This window comes from Perissodus microlepis, chromosome 1 (assembly GCF_051167445.1).
Source record: "Perissodus microlepis isolate ML-2025 ecotype Zambia chromosome 1, ASM5116744v1, whole genome shotgun sequence".
Classification (NCBI taxonomy): Eukaryota; Metazoa; Chordata; class Actinopteri; order Cichliformes; family Cichlidae; genus Perissodus; species Perissodus microlepis.
This window is the reverse complement of record NC_140461.1, coordinates 17,319,763-17,339,324: the sequence shown is the minus strand read 5'-3', so window position 1 is coordinate 17,339,324 and position 19,562 is coordinate 17,319,763. Positions and strand designations below refer to the sequence as shown.

At 38.2% G+C, this 19,562-nt stretch overlaps 4 protein-coding genes across 8 annotated transcripts in view; 2 read left to right on the top strand and 2 right to left on the bottom strand.

The window, feature by feature from the left end:
- Positions 1 to 1,103: 1,103 nt before the first annotated feature.
- cox4i1 (cytochrome c oxidase subunit 4I1) lies at positions 1,104 to 3,744 on the bottom strand. Its single transcript, XM_084932432.1, has 5 exons — positions 3,635 to 3,744; positions 2,833 to 2,909; positions 1,935 to 2,099; positions 1,596 to 1,727; positions 1,104 to 1,429 (listed from the first exon to the last, which is right to left on the bottom strand). Exons 2-5 carry the CDS (start codon positions 2,906 to 2,908, stop codon positions 1,293 to 1,295), a joined length of 510 nt encoding a protein of 169 aa, XP_084788558.1. The 5' UTR covers position 2,909; positions 3,635 to 3,744; the 3' UTR covers positions 1,104 to 1,292.
- A 5-nt stretch (positions 3,745 to 3,749) lies between these two features.
- On the top strand, positions 3,750 to 8,561 carry emc8 (ER membrane protein complex subunit 8). The gene is made up of 5 exons (XM_084932431.1): positions 3,750 to 4,295; positions 5,687 to 5,763; positions 5,873 to 5,942; positions 7,110 to 7,204; positions 7,424 to 8,561. The coding sequence occupies exons 1-5, from the start codon at positions 4,083 to 4,085 to the stop codon at positions 7,581 to 7,583; spliced, it is 615 nt and encodes a 204-aa protein (XP_084788557.1). The 5' UTR covers positions 3,750 to 4,082; the 3' UTR covers positions 7,584 to 8,561.
- A 2,835-nt stretch (positions 8,562 to 11,396) lies between these two features.
- gins2 (GINS complex subunit 2) lies at positions 11,397 to 15,338 on the top strand. The gene is made up of 5 exons (XM_084932429.1): positions 11,397 to 11,573; positions 12,757 to 12,871; positions 13,414 to 13,513; positions 13,623 to 13,749; positions 14,747 to 15,338. The coding sequence occupies exons 1-5, from the start codon at positions 11,484 to 11,486 to the stop codon at positions 14,840 to 14,842; spliced, it is 528 nt and encodes a 175-aa protein (XP_084788555.1). The 5' UTR covers positions 11,397 to 11,483; the 3' UTR covers positions 14,843 to 15,338.
- Positions 15,339 to 15,475: 137 nt separating this feature from the next.
- gse1b (Gse1 coiled-coil protein b) overlaps positions 15,476 to 19,562 on the bottom strand; it is a 164,944-nt gene continuing 160,857 nt past the window's right edge. For all 5 annotated transcript variants that reach the window (XM_084932396.1, XM_084932428.1, XM_084932405.1 and 2 more), the window contains 2 exons: positions 18,576 to 18,679; positions 15,476 to 18,160 (listed from right to left, as the gene is read on the bottom strand). In XM_084932396.1, the coding sequence (XP_084788522.1) occupies positions 18,020 to 18,160; positions 18,576 to 18,679 (245 nt within the window). In that variant the 3' untranslated portion in view covers positions 15,476 to 18,019. The remainder of the gene's footprint in view (positions 18,161 to 18,575; positions 18,680 to 19,562) is intronic.

Sequence of the window (19,562 nt, the reverse complement as noted above, 5' to 3'; positions counted from 1 at the left end):
TTTAATGTTAACCCTCTATGGTATGCTGATGCCTTCAGGCAGCAAACAAGATTTTTGGTGATTATTATTATTTTGTGACACAAGACACCTCCGTGTTTAGCTAATTAACGAGTAGATGAGGTTTTGATCTTTGATCTGGGGTGGAGCAATCCTTTCCGGGGCCAAGACACAGCTTATAGTGCTAGCTGCTGCTAAGTATAATTTCATTTTTATGCATGTTTAAATTGAAATAAGTTTTTATGGCAGATTCTGATTTAATTTATTTACTAAAACACCGTTTTTGGTCTGTTGCCTCAGAGCAGTATTGCGCAGTTAGGCCACTTTTCTTCGGGCAATAATGGTAAAACATTGGCTTTAAATTCTTGTCCTTGGGGCTACTTGTCCTCCCATAAAAGCACAGGATGTTTTCCGATTTTTTCTGTCAATGTGATGTTTGTAAAGATATGACACACATTTCCCTTACCTCACAAAAGTAATGAATATCCCAGATTTCAACCAACCAAGACATACATCTTGTAAAAGTTTTCATGCAAATTCCTCCACAACTTTTTCTGATTCTGATAAACTCCATCACAGCTCAGGCGGTAGAGCAGGCCACTTAGTTATTGGAAGGTTTGTGGTTTGACTCCAGTGTGCTCCAGTTTGCAATTCAAATATCCTTGGGCAACTAACCCCAAGCTGCTGTAAACACGAGTGAATGTTGGAAAGCAGTTACATAGAACGAGCATTGTGCTTGTGCAAATGGGTGAACAGAGTTGTCTAAAGCACTTTGAGTGCTCAGATAGAAGTAGAAAAGAATATAAGAACCAGTTCATTACACCCTTCGGTAGAAAAAGAAACAGCCAAATAGTTGCATCTTATTTTCCTCAGAGGTACTGGAGCAATATTCAGCAGTCCATAGACCAAAATGTACTCAAAATTCAGGATTATGGTTACAGAAAATAATGAACAAACACATTATATATATATATATATATATATATATATATATATATATTAGATAAATTTCAACCATAAGAATAATTTTATATCTAGCTGCCATAGTTTGTATCTGATATGTAAAATCAGTGTTAATGAAGGAGTCATACAGTTAACACAGTTAATCAGAGGTTTTAAACAGTTTAACAATTTTTATTTTTATTATACACAACGACCTTAAGAGGAAGTGGTCTTCCAAAAATCACAGGTAAGGTGAGGTAATGTGGACATCTGATAAATACAGAAATATATGTATTTTTGTATCTTTGAGTTGGTCTGCCTGTATATAGAACTGTTATAGTCCTCTTGGTCTTTTACTTTTTCCACTGCTTGTTTTCGTAGTCCCAGTGAGCTGAGAAACCCTGCACTGGGCCCATTCTCATGTCCAGCATTCTCTGCAGCTCCTTCTCCTTGTACTCTCTCTCAAACGTATGTGGAACAGGTCCATACACTGGAAAGAAACAATAACAAATGAGTCAAGTGATGAGCCAGATTATACCGCAAAAAAATGTGTTCAATACTGCATTCTTTACTTAACCAACATGAAAACCTGAGGCAGCTGAACATCAGATATTACACAGGTTTCCTTGCATATAAGCAATATTTTTCATAATTACCATATTTCCTCTGCCAAAGCACAACCAGCCCAGTGAAGCCAATGAAGAAGAAGATTCCTCCAACCACAGACTTCCACTCTCCTGATCCCTGGTTCATCTCAGCGAAGCTCTGCTTGAAGCTGATGCGGTACACTGTAAAGTGGAAAAACAACTCTAGATTACATTTTTGAAGAATTTGGAAACACAAATACTCTTGGAATTTATCATTACACCACTCCCATTATTTAGCATGAATTTAAACAATTTTAGTACTCCCTATCCTACATAATAGGAGTGGTGCAGTTATACATTACATTAGTATAAATGTGTGAACAACACTATAGCGTTATTGAGTCCTACATGCAATCTTCTCCTCATTAGAGAGTGCAACCCAGGAGCCCTTCTCCTTCTCCTTCAGAGACTTCTGCTCTGCACTCAGGTTCTGCACATAACTGACGTCGGGGAGAGGGCTGTCACGCCTGTCGAAGTAGGCAGGGAGGGCATAGTCCTCAACCTTAGCAACACCTGCAGGGGAGACCACAGTAACTCATCAAATTACTTTCACACATAATCCCTCACTTTATGTCAATGCTTTTTTTTAAACATAACCTTATTTTAGTTACCGGGCTTATTCCAAGACCAGATTTGTTTTAATTTTGTTTTTACATTTCTGCTCTCAAACCCTGGATCTAGTTCACTGTAGTATTGTTTATCACTGTTTAGATGTACTTCCACTTGAAACTGCAGACAAAAACAAAACCCACACACACAAGATTGTGTGTGTGGCTTTCTGATTGTGAGCAGTGTTTAGTTTCTCATTTGACCTATAATAAACTGCAACATTGCAGCAGCAACAGCACTCCTGAAAAGCCTGTTTTTTGTTAGTAAAGTAAAACCCATTGTAATCTGTACTTAAAAAAAACATTTTATCTCTGTGTAATTTTGGCTGTAAAACTGGTGCATCTTCTTTAATCTATTGTCATAAACTTAAGGTGTCAGTTACCAGAGACAAGCTTTTTTTTCTTCACACCAGCCAAGCTCCCATTACATATTAGAAATGTAGTATTACAGGAAGAACATGGATTCATTTTACAACACAAACAGCTTCATTTATTTTAAATGGTCAACTGAAGGTACATTTTAAACGTTTAGGTGTATATGAACAGAGATTTCAAAAGGTCAGTGGCACAAGCGGAGTCTATTGTTATACTGCCAGCCATAAATAGAACACATTCAATGCATTTCGTCTTATACCTACCATGTCCTCCACGGACACAGACAGATGTGGAAATGGCACGTTTGCCAATAAGGCTTAGGGCTCTGGTTGCCAGCATTCTGTGGAAAACGTCATATAAGAGAAATTAAGAAACCGTATTAAGCACTAATAAAGGTTAAATGACTTTACAATTGTTTCTGTCTAACCCCGTTTCAATAGGAGATCGTGTACATACATAACAAAGAGTAGGCTGCACAGGGTCCATATTTACATCACAATCTTTATAAGCTATTTATATACATAAAATCCTGACTCATTTTAAAATAAGTCAGTTACCATCCATATGTAAAATTTCCCTACATGAAATAATCGTCCAGGTTGATGGGCTTATTGTTAAGATTGCAAAATATTTGGTTTTACTACGACCGTCCGGCTAACCTGACGTTAGCATTAGCAACAAACACAAGGTCATAGCACCAGGGGATAAATACTCGTAGAAATACCAGATTCTCTGATGCGACCATGCAATATTCATCATTCTTCTATTGACTGAAACTACATTAATGCGTAATAACGGCAGATGACTGAAACATGTACTATCTTCACATCAAACCCGCCTTCATAAATCTGATGCTACATGCTAATGACAGCTACCCGGAACATTAGTCAGTCCTCGCTCCTATCTGCTCCGACAAAGTCACTACTTATTTCGGTTAAAATAGGCGATTCTTCGCAAGCCGTTACTTTTTCCTAGGATGCACATGTCGCGGATGCTAAAATTATGTATATCTACGAAGGATAAGTAATTTATTATTGAGTTTTAAAAAATAAAATAAAACCATACCTCTTGTCTCTTTCTTGCTCCCGTCCGCCGACAGTCTGAAGGGAAGTGTGACTGGGAACGGAAAAACGTAAATTGTGCGTTTGACCGGATGGACTCTGATCTCGTTTTACGACAGTTCTGATTTACGGCACCACCGGTGCTACAGCAACGAGTGGAAGGTGGAAGTAAGATTAGCTTCTGTGACTGCACGCCGACTAATTTATCCAGCATAAAAGGACTGCTGTAATTTCGGATAATTGTAGAGCTTAATGAACTCATCACAAACTGTACTTCGACATCATATCGTGGCAGTAAGTTAACTGCTAAGGTGTACATCTACTTTTCTCCGGGCATGTCAAGTAACGATAGCTAACGGTAGCAGGTAGCTGCCCCCCCCCTCCTTATCGTCTAACTTAGCCACTCAGGAAGCTTTAGTCTTTACTGAAAATCTGCCGACTTTCTTATAAAAATGCCCATTCAGCTGACAAGTCAGGCGTACTGTAAAATGCTTTTACATGCTGCCAAATATCCACACTGCGCCGTGAATGGATTGCTGGTGGCCGAAAAGAAGAAGGACAAAAAGAAAGACAGCCACAGTGAGCCAGTTCTGTGCGTGGACTGTGTGCCTCTGTTTCACGGTACTCTAGCTCTGGCACCAATGCTAGAAGTAGCCTTAACGCTGGTAAGTATTTGCTTATAGAGTTCTGTGAAGAAAAAAATTTCCCCAATTAAATAGAAAATGTAGGTTTTAAAGTGATGATTTCATTTATTGAAGTAAAAAAAAAAAAATCACTGTATTTCACTATCCACACCCAGGCCTGATTACTGTAGATCTGTTACATCAAGAAATCACTTCACGTTTGTCTGTCATGTCTGTCTAAAAACAACTCAAAGTATTACATCTTTCTATGATCTAAAGGCACTCAGAAGAAAAAAAAAGTCACTAGTATATGCTGGCGTGGAAAGGTTGCACAGCAATTCTTATTGTCATTAGAATGATGAGAGCCATTATCAACCAGTGGAGAAATCTTGGAACAGTGGTGAACCCTCTCAGGCTTGGCCAGCCTACCAAAATCACTCCAAGAGCACATCAGTGACTCATGCAGGAGAACCCAAAAGAACCCCAAACAACTAAAGACCTGTAAGTGTCACTTGCTTCAGTTAAAGTCAGAGTTCATGATTCACTGGCTGAAAATGGCATCCATTGGAGAGCTCTAAGGCTAAAACCATAAACCTGTTTACAACTGGCATGAAACTACCACAGAATTTCATAAGATGAACATCATAACAACAATCAAACATGGTGGTAGTGTGATGGTCTGGGGTTGCTTTTGCTGTTTCAGGCCCTGGACAACTGGCTGCACTTGTAATTAGAACCATGAATTCTGCTGTACCAGAAAGTGCACTTGGGTTCTACAGCAGGACAATAATGTGAAAAAAAGGAGGAAGTCCAGCTCTGAGTGATTAAAAAGAAGTACATTCACAGAATGTTAGTTTTGAGGTTACCTAGTCAAAATCTGCACTTACATTTTTAAGGGATGCTTTGGCATTCCTCCAGTTATCACTTGACTTAAGGTCTTGCTGCCAAGGGTGGCACAAGTAGTTATTGGGTTTAGGGGACAATAAATTTTTCACAGGGCCAGGTAGGTTTGGGTAGCTTCATTTTACCCTGACTAATTATTGTATTTTGTATTTACTCAGGGCATCTTTGTTTAATATTATCTTTTGTTTGACGACAAATTCTGGTTTAGACACTTGCCATCTAGTATGCCTTCTAAAATGACAGTACAGTTTTTCTTTTGTTTTAAATGTTTTATTGTAGCAATTTGTTAGGTTGTGGTGCTTTTGAAGTATCCTGCTTTACTCTAAAATCCATTACTAATGTTGCGCCACTTTTATTTATGGTAGTGAGACTGGAAATAATATCAAATTAATGTCTGCAGCTCTGAAATAGTTATGAAGTTTCAGTCTAGCTCTATATCCATTTTCCTATGTTTAAAATAAAATATACCTGACCTAAACTATGTTTCTGTTCTTGTATGTCAACCTGATGGGCCCCTGCTCCAACTCCAGATTGACACTTGGTGTAAAGAAAATAATTATGTCATTGTCGGATATTATCAAGCCAACGAACGCACAAAGGATTCAAGGTAGAAACACTGGCGCCGTGCTGTTCCAGGGAAAAACAACCACTGAGAAACCATGCTGCATCCTGCTTTGGACCTCACTTTAATATATGCTTGATCTTTTCTCCTGCAGGCCCAACCAAGTTGCAGAGAAAGTGGCAGCCAGAATTTCTGAGAACTTCAGTGAAGCAGCAATTGTTATGGTAACTGTAAATTATTAAGGCTGATGCAACTGGGTTACACGTTATGGTTTTTTTTTTCTTTCTCCAAAGCAATTGCTACATCCATTGTTATAAATGCATCCTCTTCATGTAGCAGCTGAGTTTTAGTTTAGTAAAAATGAACCAAAATCCTTAAATACACTTGTCAGCACAAGCCTCTATTTATGTCTCTATACAGTAATATATAATATTGTATAAATAGAGTGACTGATGTTGCTCTACAGGTTGAAAATAAAGCCTCAAAATTCTATCAGATATTTCAGTGAAATTTGCTATAATGACATTTATGATGATGTAGAAAAAAATGCTGAGCCCTTTATAGGTGATTGCAGTTCGCAGACAGCAGGATTTAATCCATGCAAACAAAGTGTAGCACATCTTTCATCCTTCTTTTCCAATGAGTTGCTATCACTGATGACACACTGCCCAATTTGAAGTGCGAATCTATCGCCACAAGGTGCAGCAGCAGCGGCATTGTAAGACAATAGCATTGACACAGCAAATGTAAGCACAGTATCCTCGCATTTAATAAATGACAATGTTTCGGTCCTGTTGACCTTCAGCAAGAGCTGGGTTGTAATTTTATAGTTTAAACGTATTAGCTGTAAGTGGGAGAGCGTGCGATGAGTTAGCATTGTTTCTGTGGAATTTTGTCACACATTTGGTTGTGCAAAGATTTTGAATTAGTACTTTGAAACATACTAAAACTTAAATAAAACAAAATACTTTCTACCCAGGGTGCTGCATCTTGAGTTGAGATTTTTTAACCAGCTGCTTAAAGCCAGCTGCTTTTCCACCATGTAACCGCATCAGTCATTTCTAGCCACTGTTTGCTCTACCTGTCATATGTAGTCCAACTGGCAAGTGCTCCAGCAAGACTCTGTTGAGTCACCTTTAGCAGGAACAGTTTTCTTCCATATTTTGCAAAGCATTGTTTTGTTGGAGGTCATTGAAGTAGCTGCCTTTTTACTGAATCATTCAGTCTGACATGCAGCTCTCAGTCTCAGACCTGTCTGGGCGAAATAATTAGATGCATTATAAAATATATAACACTGTTTCTGAAAGACATTTTTCTTAGACCCTGGTCTGGTCTGTTGCAGTTGTTGTTATCACCTAAATTCACAGTACATTTTGCGTGTTTTCCTGCAGGTGGACAGCAGTAAGTTAACAATGAGCTGTTCCGAACCCATCGTCTTGATCTATGATCACCACGAAAACAAGTGGAAAAGCAGAGAAGTAACGGCGTAAGTGTTAAGAGCTATTTTAGTGTGAGATTTTATCTTCCTCTGCAGACTTTTTGTGTAGCTAACTCAGAGCTTCCAGCATACTTACAACTCCAAGTGTTCTCTCATTTACTTGGATTATTTAGACAAAGTACATTACACTGTAATTACATTGTAATTACTGTGTATTTTCAGTATTAATAGCTTGAATATGTAATTTTTCAAAAAACTGTTTTCCAGTGACTCCTTTGAGGACTGGAGCGAAGCACAGAAAATCACATCTGCCCTGCTGGTGGGTCGTTCCTATGAGAACTTGATTGATTTTGACAGTCACTTGGATGATCTGAGGAACGACTGGACCAACCCTGTTATTAACAAGTCCGTCCTGGATCTGTGCTAAGACCTTCAGTTGGGAGTACCAATGACACACACATGCACGCACACACACACATGTGAACAACTATATTGCTGCCAATTCAGCATGCACACTGCTACTTGTGTAGCACAGGAGAATGAAAAAGCTGAACCTATAGTCTGCGTTCCATAAAAAGTCTCTCGCTGATGGGAACTTGTGGGGCGCTGGCCAGTTAGGCCAAATGTTTTAAGGGCAAGCACCATATGTGCGCTGTTGGCCCGTGTCCACCTTTTACAGGTTGATGCTGCAGTGATGAAAGCTTTTATGGGTTTTTTTTTTTATGCAACTTTGGGTTTTTTTCCCCTGCAATGGGTTTTGATATCCTGTTTTGTGTAAAAGTTTAGATTCTAGAGGTTTAAACCTATACATTTGCTTTTAGCCATACAGAGATCAAGTTCTAAATAAGTTCTAAATTATTAATTTTTAGGTAATGATTTTACAACTGATAGGATAAATGTGTGTTCTTTATTAAGTTTCTTGTTTATAAAAGATCTGAAGGAAAATTCACAGATATAAGTGAAGTCTGAAAGTTTTAGATGACGTTGAACCAGAGATTTGGCCCATTCAAAAGCCCCAACTTTAATCTTTCCGTAGATGCATTTCTAGCGTGCATGCTTCTCGGTACTGCCACTAATGCGACGGAGAATGTCAGTCTGGATGATGCACATGTGCATTTTGGCTCTTGATTTATGATCTGGAAGACCGGCTCTATACTGAATCAGATCACAGGAATGTGTGAATTTTGTTTTGTGTGGATATCCATTCTAAGAACTAGATAAATTCTATGTTAACACTTAACTGATTATTCTAAAACCAAATATTAAAAAGTTAATATTTATTGTGAGACTACAGAAACACCTTTTGTAATTGAGATTAGAATTAATCAGTTAATTGTGTGGATGAAACATTTTCTACTGCAATTGTTTTGAGCTGAATGTTCAATGAAACTGATTTTTGAAAACATCTACATGTTTCTACAGGTCTCTTATTGCCTCTTATGTGTTAAACCTATTTAGCTGTGTCTTATACAGTTATTTGCAAAAGGACTGTTCAGCCATGCTAAGGTAAAGTGAAGCCTTACTGTTTCTATAGGCTTATAGAGTTGCATTTGAACAGACTACAAGTCTTCTGGAACAAAGTCCACTGGGCACAAACACAGAAGACAAACTGAAAACACAAACAGCATATAAGCACAAACACCTCATACCAACAGTTGCGTAATGGAAGAGGGGTGATGATTTAGGCTTGTTTTGCAGCCACAGGACCTGGGCACCTTGGCAGTTACTGAACTGACCATGAAATCCTCTGTATCTGAGGCCATCTGTCTGAGAGCTTGATCAAAACTGGGTCAAGGAACAGGACAATAATCCACAGCACAACAGCAAATCTACAAGAAAACATCTGAAAAAGAAAAGAATCAAGATGTTGCAGTGGTCCAGTTAAAGTCCAGACCTCAACCTCATTGAAATGCTGTGGCTGGACCTTAAGAGAACTGTGCATAAACAAATATCCACAAACCTCAATGAACTGAAGCGGCGTTACAAAAAACAATGGATCAAAGTTCCTCCACGCTGTGAGCGACTGATAAACTCATACGCAAAGCAAGCACTTCAAGTTATTGCTCTTAAGGTGATTCTACAAGCAGAGTCATGTGAAAGCTTTCTTTTTCACATGACTGCATCTCTGCCATGATAATTTAAAAAAAGCCTAAAATCACTTTTAGAATAATCACTGCCCAGCTTTGGGGTTTTTTTTGTATGGTTTAGCGGCAGCCTGTTGAATTAAGTTTTTTTAATAGTTTTGTTCAAGAACAAAATACACAGAGTGCTTTACAGCACAGAATAAGATGCAAATAAAATGGTATATTAAAAAACAAAATAAAAGCAATCCTGCATATATGGGTCTTAAGTTTATTTTTAAAGATATCAATCAGTCAACAGACTTTAGATCCAGTGGAAGCGATTTCCATAACTTGGGAGCCACAATCACCTTTTGTCTTTAACCTGGACCAAGGTACAGCCAATAAACACTGTCGGCTAACCTCAGAGTGCTAGAGGTCATGAATGGTTGTAGTAGCTGCGGTTTTCTAATAATTTAGTGGTGCAAAGTTCATATTCGCACGTGTCTACAGATTATTTCATGCTTTGTGACCATTCTAATCTATAGCTTCAGTCTCCCATACTCTGCATAATGTAAATCTTGTAAAATGAAAACTAAATGACAGTGTGGTCGTATCTGAAGCAAGACTGTGAAGAACTCATGGAAGTTTTTAAACAAATGACACTGTATATTTTCCTAATATCCATATTCATTTTATGCTGCTTTCTACTCCAGCACGGTAAGTGAGACAACAGAAATCTGACAGCAACTTACATTATTTTTAAATGTATAAAAAGCTAATAAAGTGGTCCCTACATTGACTAGTTACACCTTACATGCTACTTACACGCTGCCATATCAGCAAAAATAAATAAACAATAGTAATAAACAAAATAAAAAATGGAATTAAAACAGAGATGTTAGAGATGTGAAAGTGGTTTAAATTGTGAATGTAGTATTCTAGTTTCAGTAAAGATAAGTACTTCTTCTATCAGTGCACGATAAATGAACTGAAACTAATTCTGTCTAACTACAGCATGGGTGCATTTCTGCAGAAATACCTCAAGCACAGTCCACTGACAGGAAATATTTGAAGTGGATTTGAGAGCAGATGTTATTAAAATAAATGGTTTGGATTTATGAAGAAGTTTCATTGCTGTTTTAAATAATAGATTGCGGTGTCTTCTGTCACTTTTCTTTGTTCGTTTTATCTCAGCAAATTTATTTGAGATGTGTGGGGTGAATGTTGTGAGACCGTTTGCACAACCCAGGAAGAATCCTTTGGATGGATTTATTGACACAGAAGGCCGTAAAATATGAGGCAGTGAAAAATTGCATGTAAAACTGTGATAAAAAATGAAATATGAATGAAATAGAAAACATAATAAGACTGAGGTTATGTAAAACAGAATTCTGCAGAGTGGTAATGCAAGAATGGTTCTTTATGGCAAAAAGGTTGAATATGTCTGAGGGAGAATGAGGTCCGTAGTGTAGAAAGGAGCAGGTGTGACGGGTTGTCCATGATGTTCAGTGACCTCCTGTCTCTCACTGACCCAAATGCCTCCAGATAGACTGATGATCCTAACGTCATCACTGGCCTGGATGCTGGCACAGACCGGCAGAAGTTCTTCAACATCTTGCTGAACACACTGAAGGATCTGGACCTCCTCAGAAAGTAATCAATTGATCCCCTTCTTGTACACAGCATCGCTGTAGGTTCTTCAGTACAGTCTGTCACTGAACACCAAGTATCTGTTGTTAGCTGTCCACTGATTCAGCCTCCTCACCCACGATTCTAATGGGTTCAGACCCAGTCACTGACAAAAACATCTAACTTTGTTCTCACATGTAAAAGCTCACTGCCACCTTTCTTGTTATTGCCTGGTGAATGCTGCCATCTGGTGGAGTTTAGTTGCAACTGTTGTCATTCTCACATGGCCCACTTCCTTCTTCCGGGCAAGACAATGCTAAACTAAAATTTAAGGTATGGTCAGCTTCGTCACGGCCAGGCCCGCACCTCACACGTAAATTAACAATTTTAAAAATGCAATTAACACCGAGATTCGAGAAATTATACAGAAAAATAAAAATGTGACGTGCCGTAATACGGCACACAATAATGTTCACTTTTGCGATACTGCGCTTCCTGTTGATGACGTAGTTGCCTTTTTCTTGTCTTCATTGTCGGTTAATGCTGCCTTCAGCGCGGGAACGGTTTGTAGTGCAGTTCGAGTGGGACAGAAGTTTTTGAACACACACACACACACACACACAAACCAAACAGATATGGACGCTTCGGAGGTCGAGTTCCTTGCGGAGAAAGAGATGGTGAAGATAATACCAAATTTCAGCCTAGATAAAGTCTTTTTAATCGGGGTAAGTCAGTTGTGTCTGTATTTAAGTAGCTGGTTTTTGACCAGATACTGAGACGTTGACAGTTACTGTAGCAATATTAGCTAAACCTTGGGCTAAAACCTTGTATTATATCACGACACACTCAGTTTAAAGCTGGAGGTATGTATGTATGTAAAGATGTTTCTGTTTGAGTGGATCACTTCACTCAGTGACTGATTAAAACACGCACAAAAAAGCCTCATCTCTCAAACAGACTTTAACGAACTACCATCCATTTACATAGATATAAGTCGCTCCAGCTAAATTAAAATCTGTCTAAATATATTTCGAAAAAATTGAAGCTCCAATAATATTCGGTACCGTATCTTTGGCCTTTCAAAAAGTGCCCCGAACTATTACTGCTATATTATACTGCAGTTTTTATTATCGATCAAGTAAATACAGGCTCAGCACTGCAATAAAACACGCTTTTCAGCTTTATGTATTTTGTTTGATTGTTTGTTTTGGATTATTTTATTTTTTGGGAGACTTGGAATGTAACTGTGCCTGTCTGCAAAACACTTTGGGTCAAATGTATTTTATAAACAAAGCAGACTTGACAGTTAACACATGAATGCGCGATTTTTGGAGCCACCATGAGAGTGTATGAGATTAAAATCTCATACACTCTCATGGTGTTTTCCATTTTCCAAACCCCCCTTTTTTTCCTTTTTAAATTTTAAAAATAAATAACAGCTAACAAGCTCCCTTTGAGCTTGAGATCTGTGGACTCAGTGGTCTTTGAAGAAAAAAAGAAAAACAAAACAGCTAAAAATTCATCTTTTTAAACTTGCTTTTGGTTGATTTTTGTTTTTATGTTTTAACTTCCGTGAAGAGCTCTGTGATTTTATCTTGAAAGGTGCTATATAAATAAAATTTTACTTACTTACTTTACTTACTAGAGTAAAGTCATGGAATATTTTTCGGTATTTTTTACATAGCTGGCTGCACAAGAGAGCCTGTGTTATTCATCAAGCTCTCAGGATGGCTCGTTTGATGTAAATCAGACTGTAACTTGTAGTTGCTGCTGTTGGAAAGAGACATTGTTTATCTTCTAGCAATGTTTTTTATTAATCATGAAAGTGCACATGTGTATCTTTCCAACTTCACTGAAGTGGGGAATGCATTGTGCTGCATGATAAAATATATGTATTTGTGTTCTCAGGGAGATCTGGGTCCCTTCAACCCTGGACTACCTATTGATGTTCCCGTGTGGCTGGCTCTAAACCTAAAACAGAGACAGAAGTGTAGAATTATTCCTCCTGAGTGGATGGATGTTGGTAAAGTTCAAAGTTTTTCCTGATGCGGTCTTTGCAGGTGTTTGTTTCCAGGCATGAACTGACAGGATTACTTAAAAATGTTTCAGATGAGGGTCTTTCAGTATTTTGAGTATTTTTTCCTTCACATTATGACATATGTAATCATTACTGGCCTACCATGTTAAGCCTAGACCTGCCTTGCCATAACTTTGACATGTAAGTAATGCTAAAATATTTACCTCCTACGACTATTTTTCCAAATTTGCATTAGATAAGTAAAAAAAAATGGGAACAAGAAATGCAGTAAGATTGTTCCCTTAGTTGTAAGAGGCAAATTATTCAGATTTTGTGTTCATTACAAATGCAAAATGTGTAAAATATGTGTATGTCGTTGTTGCTGTAAGAAATGCTGAAAAGAGTAAATTCATTGGTGGTTTTATTTGGAATATCTGTTTTACTTCTCCTACAAAAGTCAGCAGAAAAGAGAGGAGTCTTGAAAATCTTTCAGCATTTTTGTGTATCGCTGCAGTTTGCTGCTGTTGACATTTTCCTTCACTGTGCAGAGAAACTGGAGGAGATGCGAGACCTTGAGAGAAAAGAGGATATGTTTACACCTGTTCCCAGTCCTTACTACATGGAGCTTACCAAGCTGCTACTAAACCAGTGAGTCATATACAATTAAGTAATCCACAGAAATACAGCCCTCAGTACTGTTGTGTGCTTGGTGTATGTGCCCCCTCCCCTTAAAAGAGAGGTTTCTGTGTTTCTGCAGCGCGTCTGACAATATTCCTAAAGCAGATGAGATCCGTACACTGGTCAAAGACATCTGGGATACTCGCATTGCCAAGCTCCGCTTTTCTGCTGACAGTTTCATCAGTCAGCAGGAAGCTTATGCCAAGGTAAAACTAATCACATGTAGAGTGTTTAGTATTCTCTGCTGTCACTTAACCATTGAGTTTTGAACATTTAATTGAGTTGAAAACAGATGCAAAGTAAGTAAAAATTCAACAGCATAATAACAGAATTACCAGTTCCACATAAAAGGACAGTGTGACATTTATTCATTATCCCTTCAAGTTGTGGACCCATTGCATATTGAGATCCTTTAGAAAAAGTGGCATCACCTTAAGTTCCCCCAATTTAATTGGCTGTATATAAGCATTCAGTAAATGTTATCTATAGGTAATGTAGAATCTGATTTAAGTGTTCCATAATGTGTTTTCTTAACAGCTACACTCCCACTTTAGGTGTTTCCCTCACACTGTCTTAAAAGTAAAGCTAATGTGGAACTGTCTTACACTTGCATTCTTTCTGATGACCTGCAGGGGGTGATTCATGTGGTTGAGGGCTGACAGTAGAGAAGAAAAACCTTTTGGCTCCCTATGACCTCATGAAACACTTTACTGACGTGTTTATGGTCTCAAACCCAAGTTTTAAGCCTTATAGGAACAGCATGATGGCTATTTTGATTCAACAGAAAGGACTGCCCCCATCTGAAGACAGACGCTCTCTGCAGGCAGACTTGTAGTCTGTAGTAGCTTTTCATGTCCGGTTTCTTCATTATTAAGACGGCAACGGTGAAAACATTTGGCTTGAGGCTCCACATAGGGACTTCACAAATCAATGGGTGATGTCAGTTGAGAAAGTGCCCATCTTTTCTATACAGTCTATGGTATTACTGCAAATCAGTGACATGTAACTGTCAACATAAAAAAAAAAAACAGTAATAAAAGATTCATTGGTTATGTTGCAATTGCTGACAATACCATACCGCATATTAACAGTGACAGTCACAATGAACTTTCACCTGTTTATCATTGAGTTACCTACTGTGTCACAGAGTAACATTGTTATTTTAAATCTTTGAATATACCTAATTCCTCTTTCTGTCCACAGCTGGACAACCTTACTCTGATGGAGATCAACACCATACGAGCGTTTCTTCTTGATACTCTCAACTGTATGTACAAGCTACGGTCCAACTTGCAGTGAGGGGCAGCTCATGGACTACTGGTAAAAAAGCTCAAACACACACAAGGCTTGCTAAAAAGGGTTGGATTTAGCAAGACTGGGGTTAAACCTAACATTAAAGACAGTTTTCTGGAAAAGTGAAGAGATTTACTCAACTATTTAAGTTATCATGTTGCTCTCTGGTCTGATTTGTGTGAATCTGCATGTAGTTACAGACTGAAAGCTTTGTATCTGCTGTTTGCAGTGAGTGTATCATTTGTGAATGTTGTCATTAGGTTTCAAAATGTATGTATGTGCATGTAAACAGAGTATATACATGTATACTTTTTTTTTCACAATTTTTAATCAGTCTTATTCTGATTTTTGATCTTGTTGTTGTGTTAGTGATTAAAAAAGATGTTTTCTGGTTTACTAGAATGAATGTGGTTTCTGTCAAACATTGGTAAACTAAACAATTCCTTCCTAAAATGTATTTAGGTGGGGAAAAAAAACCCACATTAAAAGGAATTCCACTCAACTCTTGTTGCATTTTATTCTAAAGATGGATAATATTGGTTGATATTGTTCTCAGGATTGCACCGAAAATGAATCCGTTTCCACATCTCCAGTGCAAAATGTCCAGCTGTTAAACCAGAACCCACAAAGAGACAAAGGTTGATATTTAACATTTTTGAAATATTTTATTTTCTTTTTTGTCTGAAATCACAGCCATATATTCATAAATACCTAATTACTACATTCAACAAAGAATATATTACATTACAATGAATTCAAACAAGTACATTTTAAAAACAGGATTTCACAGCATCTAGACATCCTCCACTGAGTAATGGGGCTATTGCATGAGCGTGCGTGGGTTGGAGACACGGGGAGGCTGAGCAAGAGAGGCTTACCACACTGCACCTTCCTCCCCAGCTCAATGGCAGCTTACCTCAGCATGCATGCTCCTTCACTTACAGATAGGTTACGCTGTTGGCTTTCTTCTTTGTAAAAAAAAAAAAAAAATCTGACTACACTCTGTATTCCTCTAAACTGGCGTACGTCTCATTTATATAAAAACAAAAATTGTCTTGTGACTCATTTGGATGAAAGAAACTTGGTATCTGTTTGTGACTTGTACATATTTGAAAGGTATGACATACAGTAGACACTTGGATGTAATATGCAAAGTCCCTGATCACTGATGTTATGTCATGTAATGTCTGTCCTGTAGACGGAAACTCATTCACATGCTCCCAAATTCTTGAGGCACTTGTAATAAAGTGTATGTAAGGGGGTAAGTTGTGCTTCAGTACTTTTTTTTAAAAAATAAATTAAATATTGGTACATTTTTAAAGTTTTTATTTGCAAATACTGAAATCCTTAACCCACTCACATCAAACATCCCACCACCACACCTTAACATGTCAAACGATGACCTAGACACCTCATTTCACTGTGTCTGAGGTCTCCAAGTGCACATAGAACCATAAGGTGGAGACAAGATGAATTACAGGGTAGAAAGTCACTGTAATACGAGCCAAATCTCATTAGGAAGATGGGGGGCAGATGGAGGTTGTAAACAGATATCCAAGGTAAAGCAAACCTTTCTGATTTTAAATGTACCAGGAGCTGCTCAGTTAAGCGTCCTGCCTGGTTTCTAGGACATCTTGGCAACTTTGTGGGGGTGGAGAGCGTCCTAAAAATAGAGAAATGCAAAGAGTAGATGATGTTATGTCAAACATATTCAGCAGTATAAGATGGCCATTCTGGTTTGTATGTTTGGCTACCCAACTGCAACTAATAATTTACTATGCTATAGTTTTATCATTATTTTGGCACCATTTCGTCTCATGGCTGCTGACAGGGGCTTGATCTTGTAAGGCATACCGCAAACCGTCATATCGTGTGTTTGAGTTCAATGCTATGTGTCATACAAAGGAAAGTGAAGGTCCAAAAACAGGATAAAGCAAGATTTATCTGCTGGCTGTGTAAGAAAATGTCTTACAATAATCAAGAAAATCAAGTTTTAAAAAAAAGTGGCTGTGGATCTGGTTTCTGCATGAGTACTTTATGCCAGCAACAGTAAAGCTGACTGGGAGGAGCTGATGAAATGGGCATTAAAACAGAGACACACTGCTGTGAATGAAGGGGGAGTGGAGGGCATGAGCCATATCTCAGGACCTCTAAGTAAGCTTTGCTGAGCTCAGAGGCCAGATAAGGTGGCTGTGGCTGGGGTCTCAGCTGCGCAGTGCTGGGACAGAATAAGAGGAGTGCATCCTGCTTCCTCTCACTCTGCTAAATGTCTCAAAACAAGCTGTTCTAGCCAGCAGCAGTACAAACACTAAAAGCAAGGCTTTCTTTTTTTTCAACCCAAAAAGCATAAACATATAAAATGGCAGGCTTTTTCTTTTAAAAGAACAATGATTAAAGTAATAAAAACATACAAAATTCTTTTTAAGTCTTCATATTATATACAATACAAGGCTTAAGCACCTTTTAAAATTCTTATTTTGAAATTTTCTATTTCGAAATAAAACATTTACTTAATTCTTTCCAAAAATGTGCATTTTCTAAGTTCTTCCCTAATTTGAACAGTTCTTTGTTGTAACACAGTACCACCAGGTAGTTCTTCAGCTTTTATTAAGTGCATTTCCAGTTCAAAAGCTCATGTGGCCACAAAATAAAAGGAAAAAAAAAAAGAAAAGAAATCAGTCCCAAATGACCAAAGGTCTTCTTTTGGAGATTTGGAGCTTTCAAGTCTTGTAACAACACCCCCCTCTGGGGGTAGCTGCTCCCTCATTGGCAGGATTGTCTGTGTAGCTGTAGCTGTGGCGGTGAGGGATGCAGGGACTGAACAATAGCGCAGCAGGGACTGAAGAATGAAAAGCAGGTGTCATCTTGATCTTCAGGTTTTTCTGCCCCATACACTCACTGATCTTGGAGTTGGCTACATTGGCACACATTAGTGGCTTGTGGTGCAGTCCCTGTTGACCCATAATCCAAAGACTGCCTGTACTTCACTGAATGGTCCGGTCTCCTCTGCATTCACCTATCTATCTATCCATCCATTCACTCCATTCATTCATTCATCGTATCTAGCCAGCCGTATTATCCTCCATGGAGCTATGAGGACCAGGCCATTAAAAATAAACTCTGGGTGTCAGTCTGAAAGGGGAGGAGGCTGGGGCCCAAGGGCTATCAAAATCAGCGTCATGGTCACCTCGGAGGGTAACCTTTATAATGGCCGGCTCTTGGCCAGTGTGTCTGTGGCAGCGTCAAACACTTCCTGAAGTGTTCCATTTCTGCTTGTAGCTTCTCTCTTTCCACTGCCAGCTTCTGTCTTTGGGACATCAGCTCCTAGGTAACCAAGGACATTAAAAATATATAAGAATATATATATATATATATATATATATATTTTTTTTTTTAATTCACAGTGATCTTCATGAGAAGGCAAACCTGTGCTATATATAACAATATTTACAAAGATAAGTGAAAAACAGAAAAGCAATAATATGAGTGTAATAAAGAAAAGCTGTCTGGATTCCAGTGATTAATCAGAAGAGGCCAATAGTGTAAAGTATAAGTTTTTACTTTGCTCTGCTATTTATGAAACCACTGATCTACGAAAATAAATAAAGTTGTGCACCCACTCCTATTATACATGCTCATAATTTCTTAGCAGAGCGCCGCTGCTAAGTCACTTGCAGTTATGTAGTAAATATTTTGACTTCCTGGCCTCAGCTTAAGTGGCTCCGTATGCTTGTCTTACCCCCATGGTATGAGACAGCTGCTCAGCAGTTAGACTAAGGTTGTAGTTCTGAGCTTCTAGTCTTCGACACTGGCTCTGCAGTACTTGTCGCTCCAAAGTTTGCTCTGGATCAGAAAATGGAATAAGAGAAAATGAAGAAAAAAAGGATTAGCAGAATTTGGACCATCTAAATAGATGCAGGATAACCTGCTGCAAATGCCTTCAGGCTCCTGCCTTCATTGTTAAAGGTCTTAAAATACACTAGTGGCAGGCTGTGAATGTAAGACTGGGAGTAATTAGAGATCAACTCAACCATTTTTCACTAATTTTCTTGTACAAATACTAAATACAAATTGAATTGTGTAAAATGAACAATGACTACTACCCTCTAGTGGTAACAGAATGCTACAACAACTTAAAATAGGATATACATTATACTCATAAGGAAGTGACACGGAAACAAAGAACATTACAGAAATAATGTGACAACTCTTTCAAACTTCATAAATCATAATTTCATTATTATCACCTGTTTTATTTACTTTTCCCAAGCATATGCAGTGGCAATAAACCAGAAATGTGTGGTTGGCTTTAATATTCTTTATTTCTACTGTAGTTTTTCATCCAGAAATGTATTTATATGACATAATTTATTTATAGAAACTACAGATGTTGACTACAGTTAGTTACCTTACTTTCAGTGTTTTATTTTTGATATATGCGATTGATTACCCAATGTGTTGTGGGTGTTTTTAAGCTTTTTGTGACTTTTTTTCATGACCTGCTGGAACAAAGTGCTCTCTGTGTTCCAGGCATTCAGATTTACAAGTTTAAGCACTGTGTTTTTCTTTTTCTTCACTGAATATTAGCACTGTGTCTCTTTACAGCTAGCAGGAGAATGCGTAGTTGAGTGGGGTTCACAGAAGTGAATAGGAAAGTAGGGCCTCGCTGCAGGCAAAGAGCTAAAAGGTGAATGCGGGCCCAATTTGCATATTTGTAGATCACGCT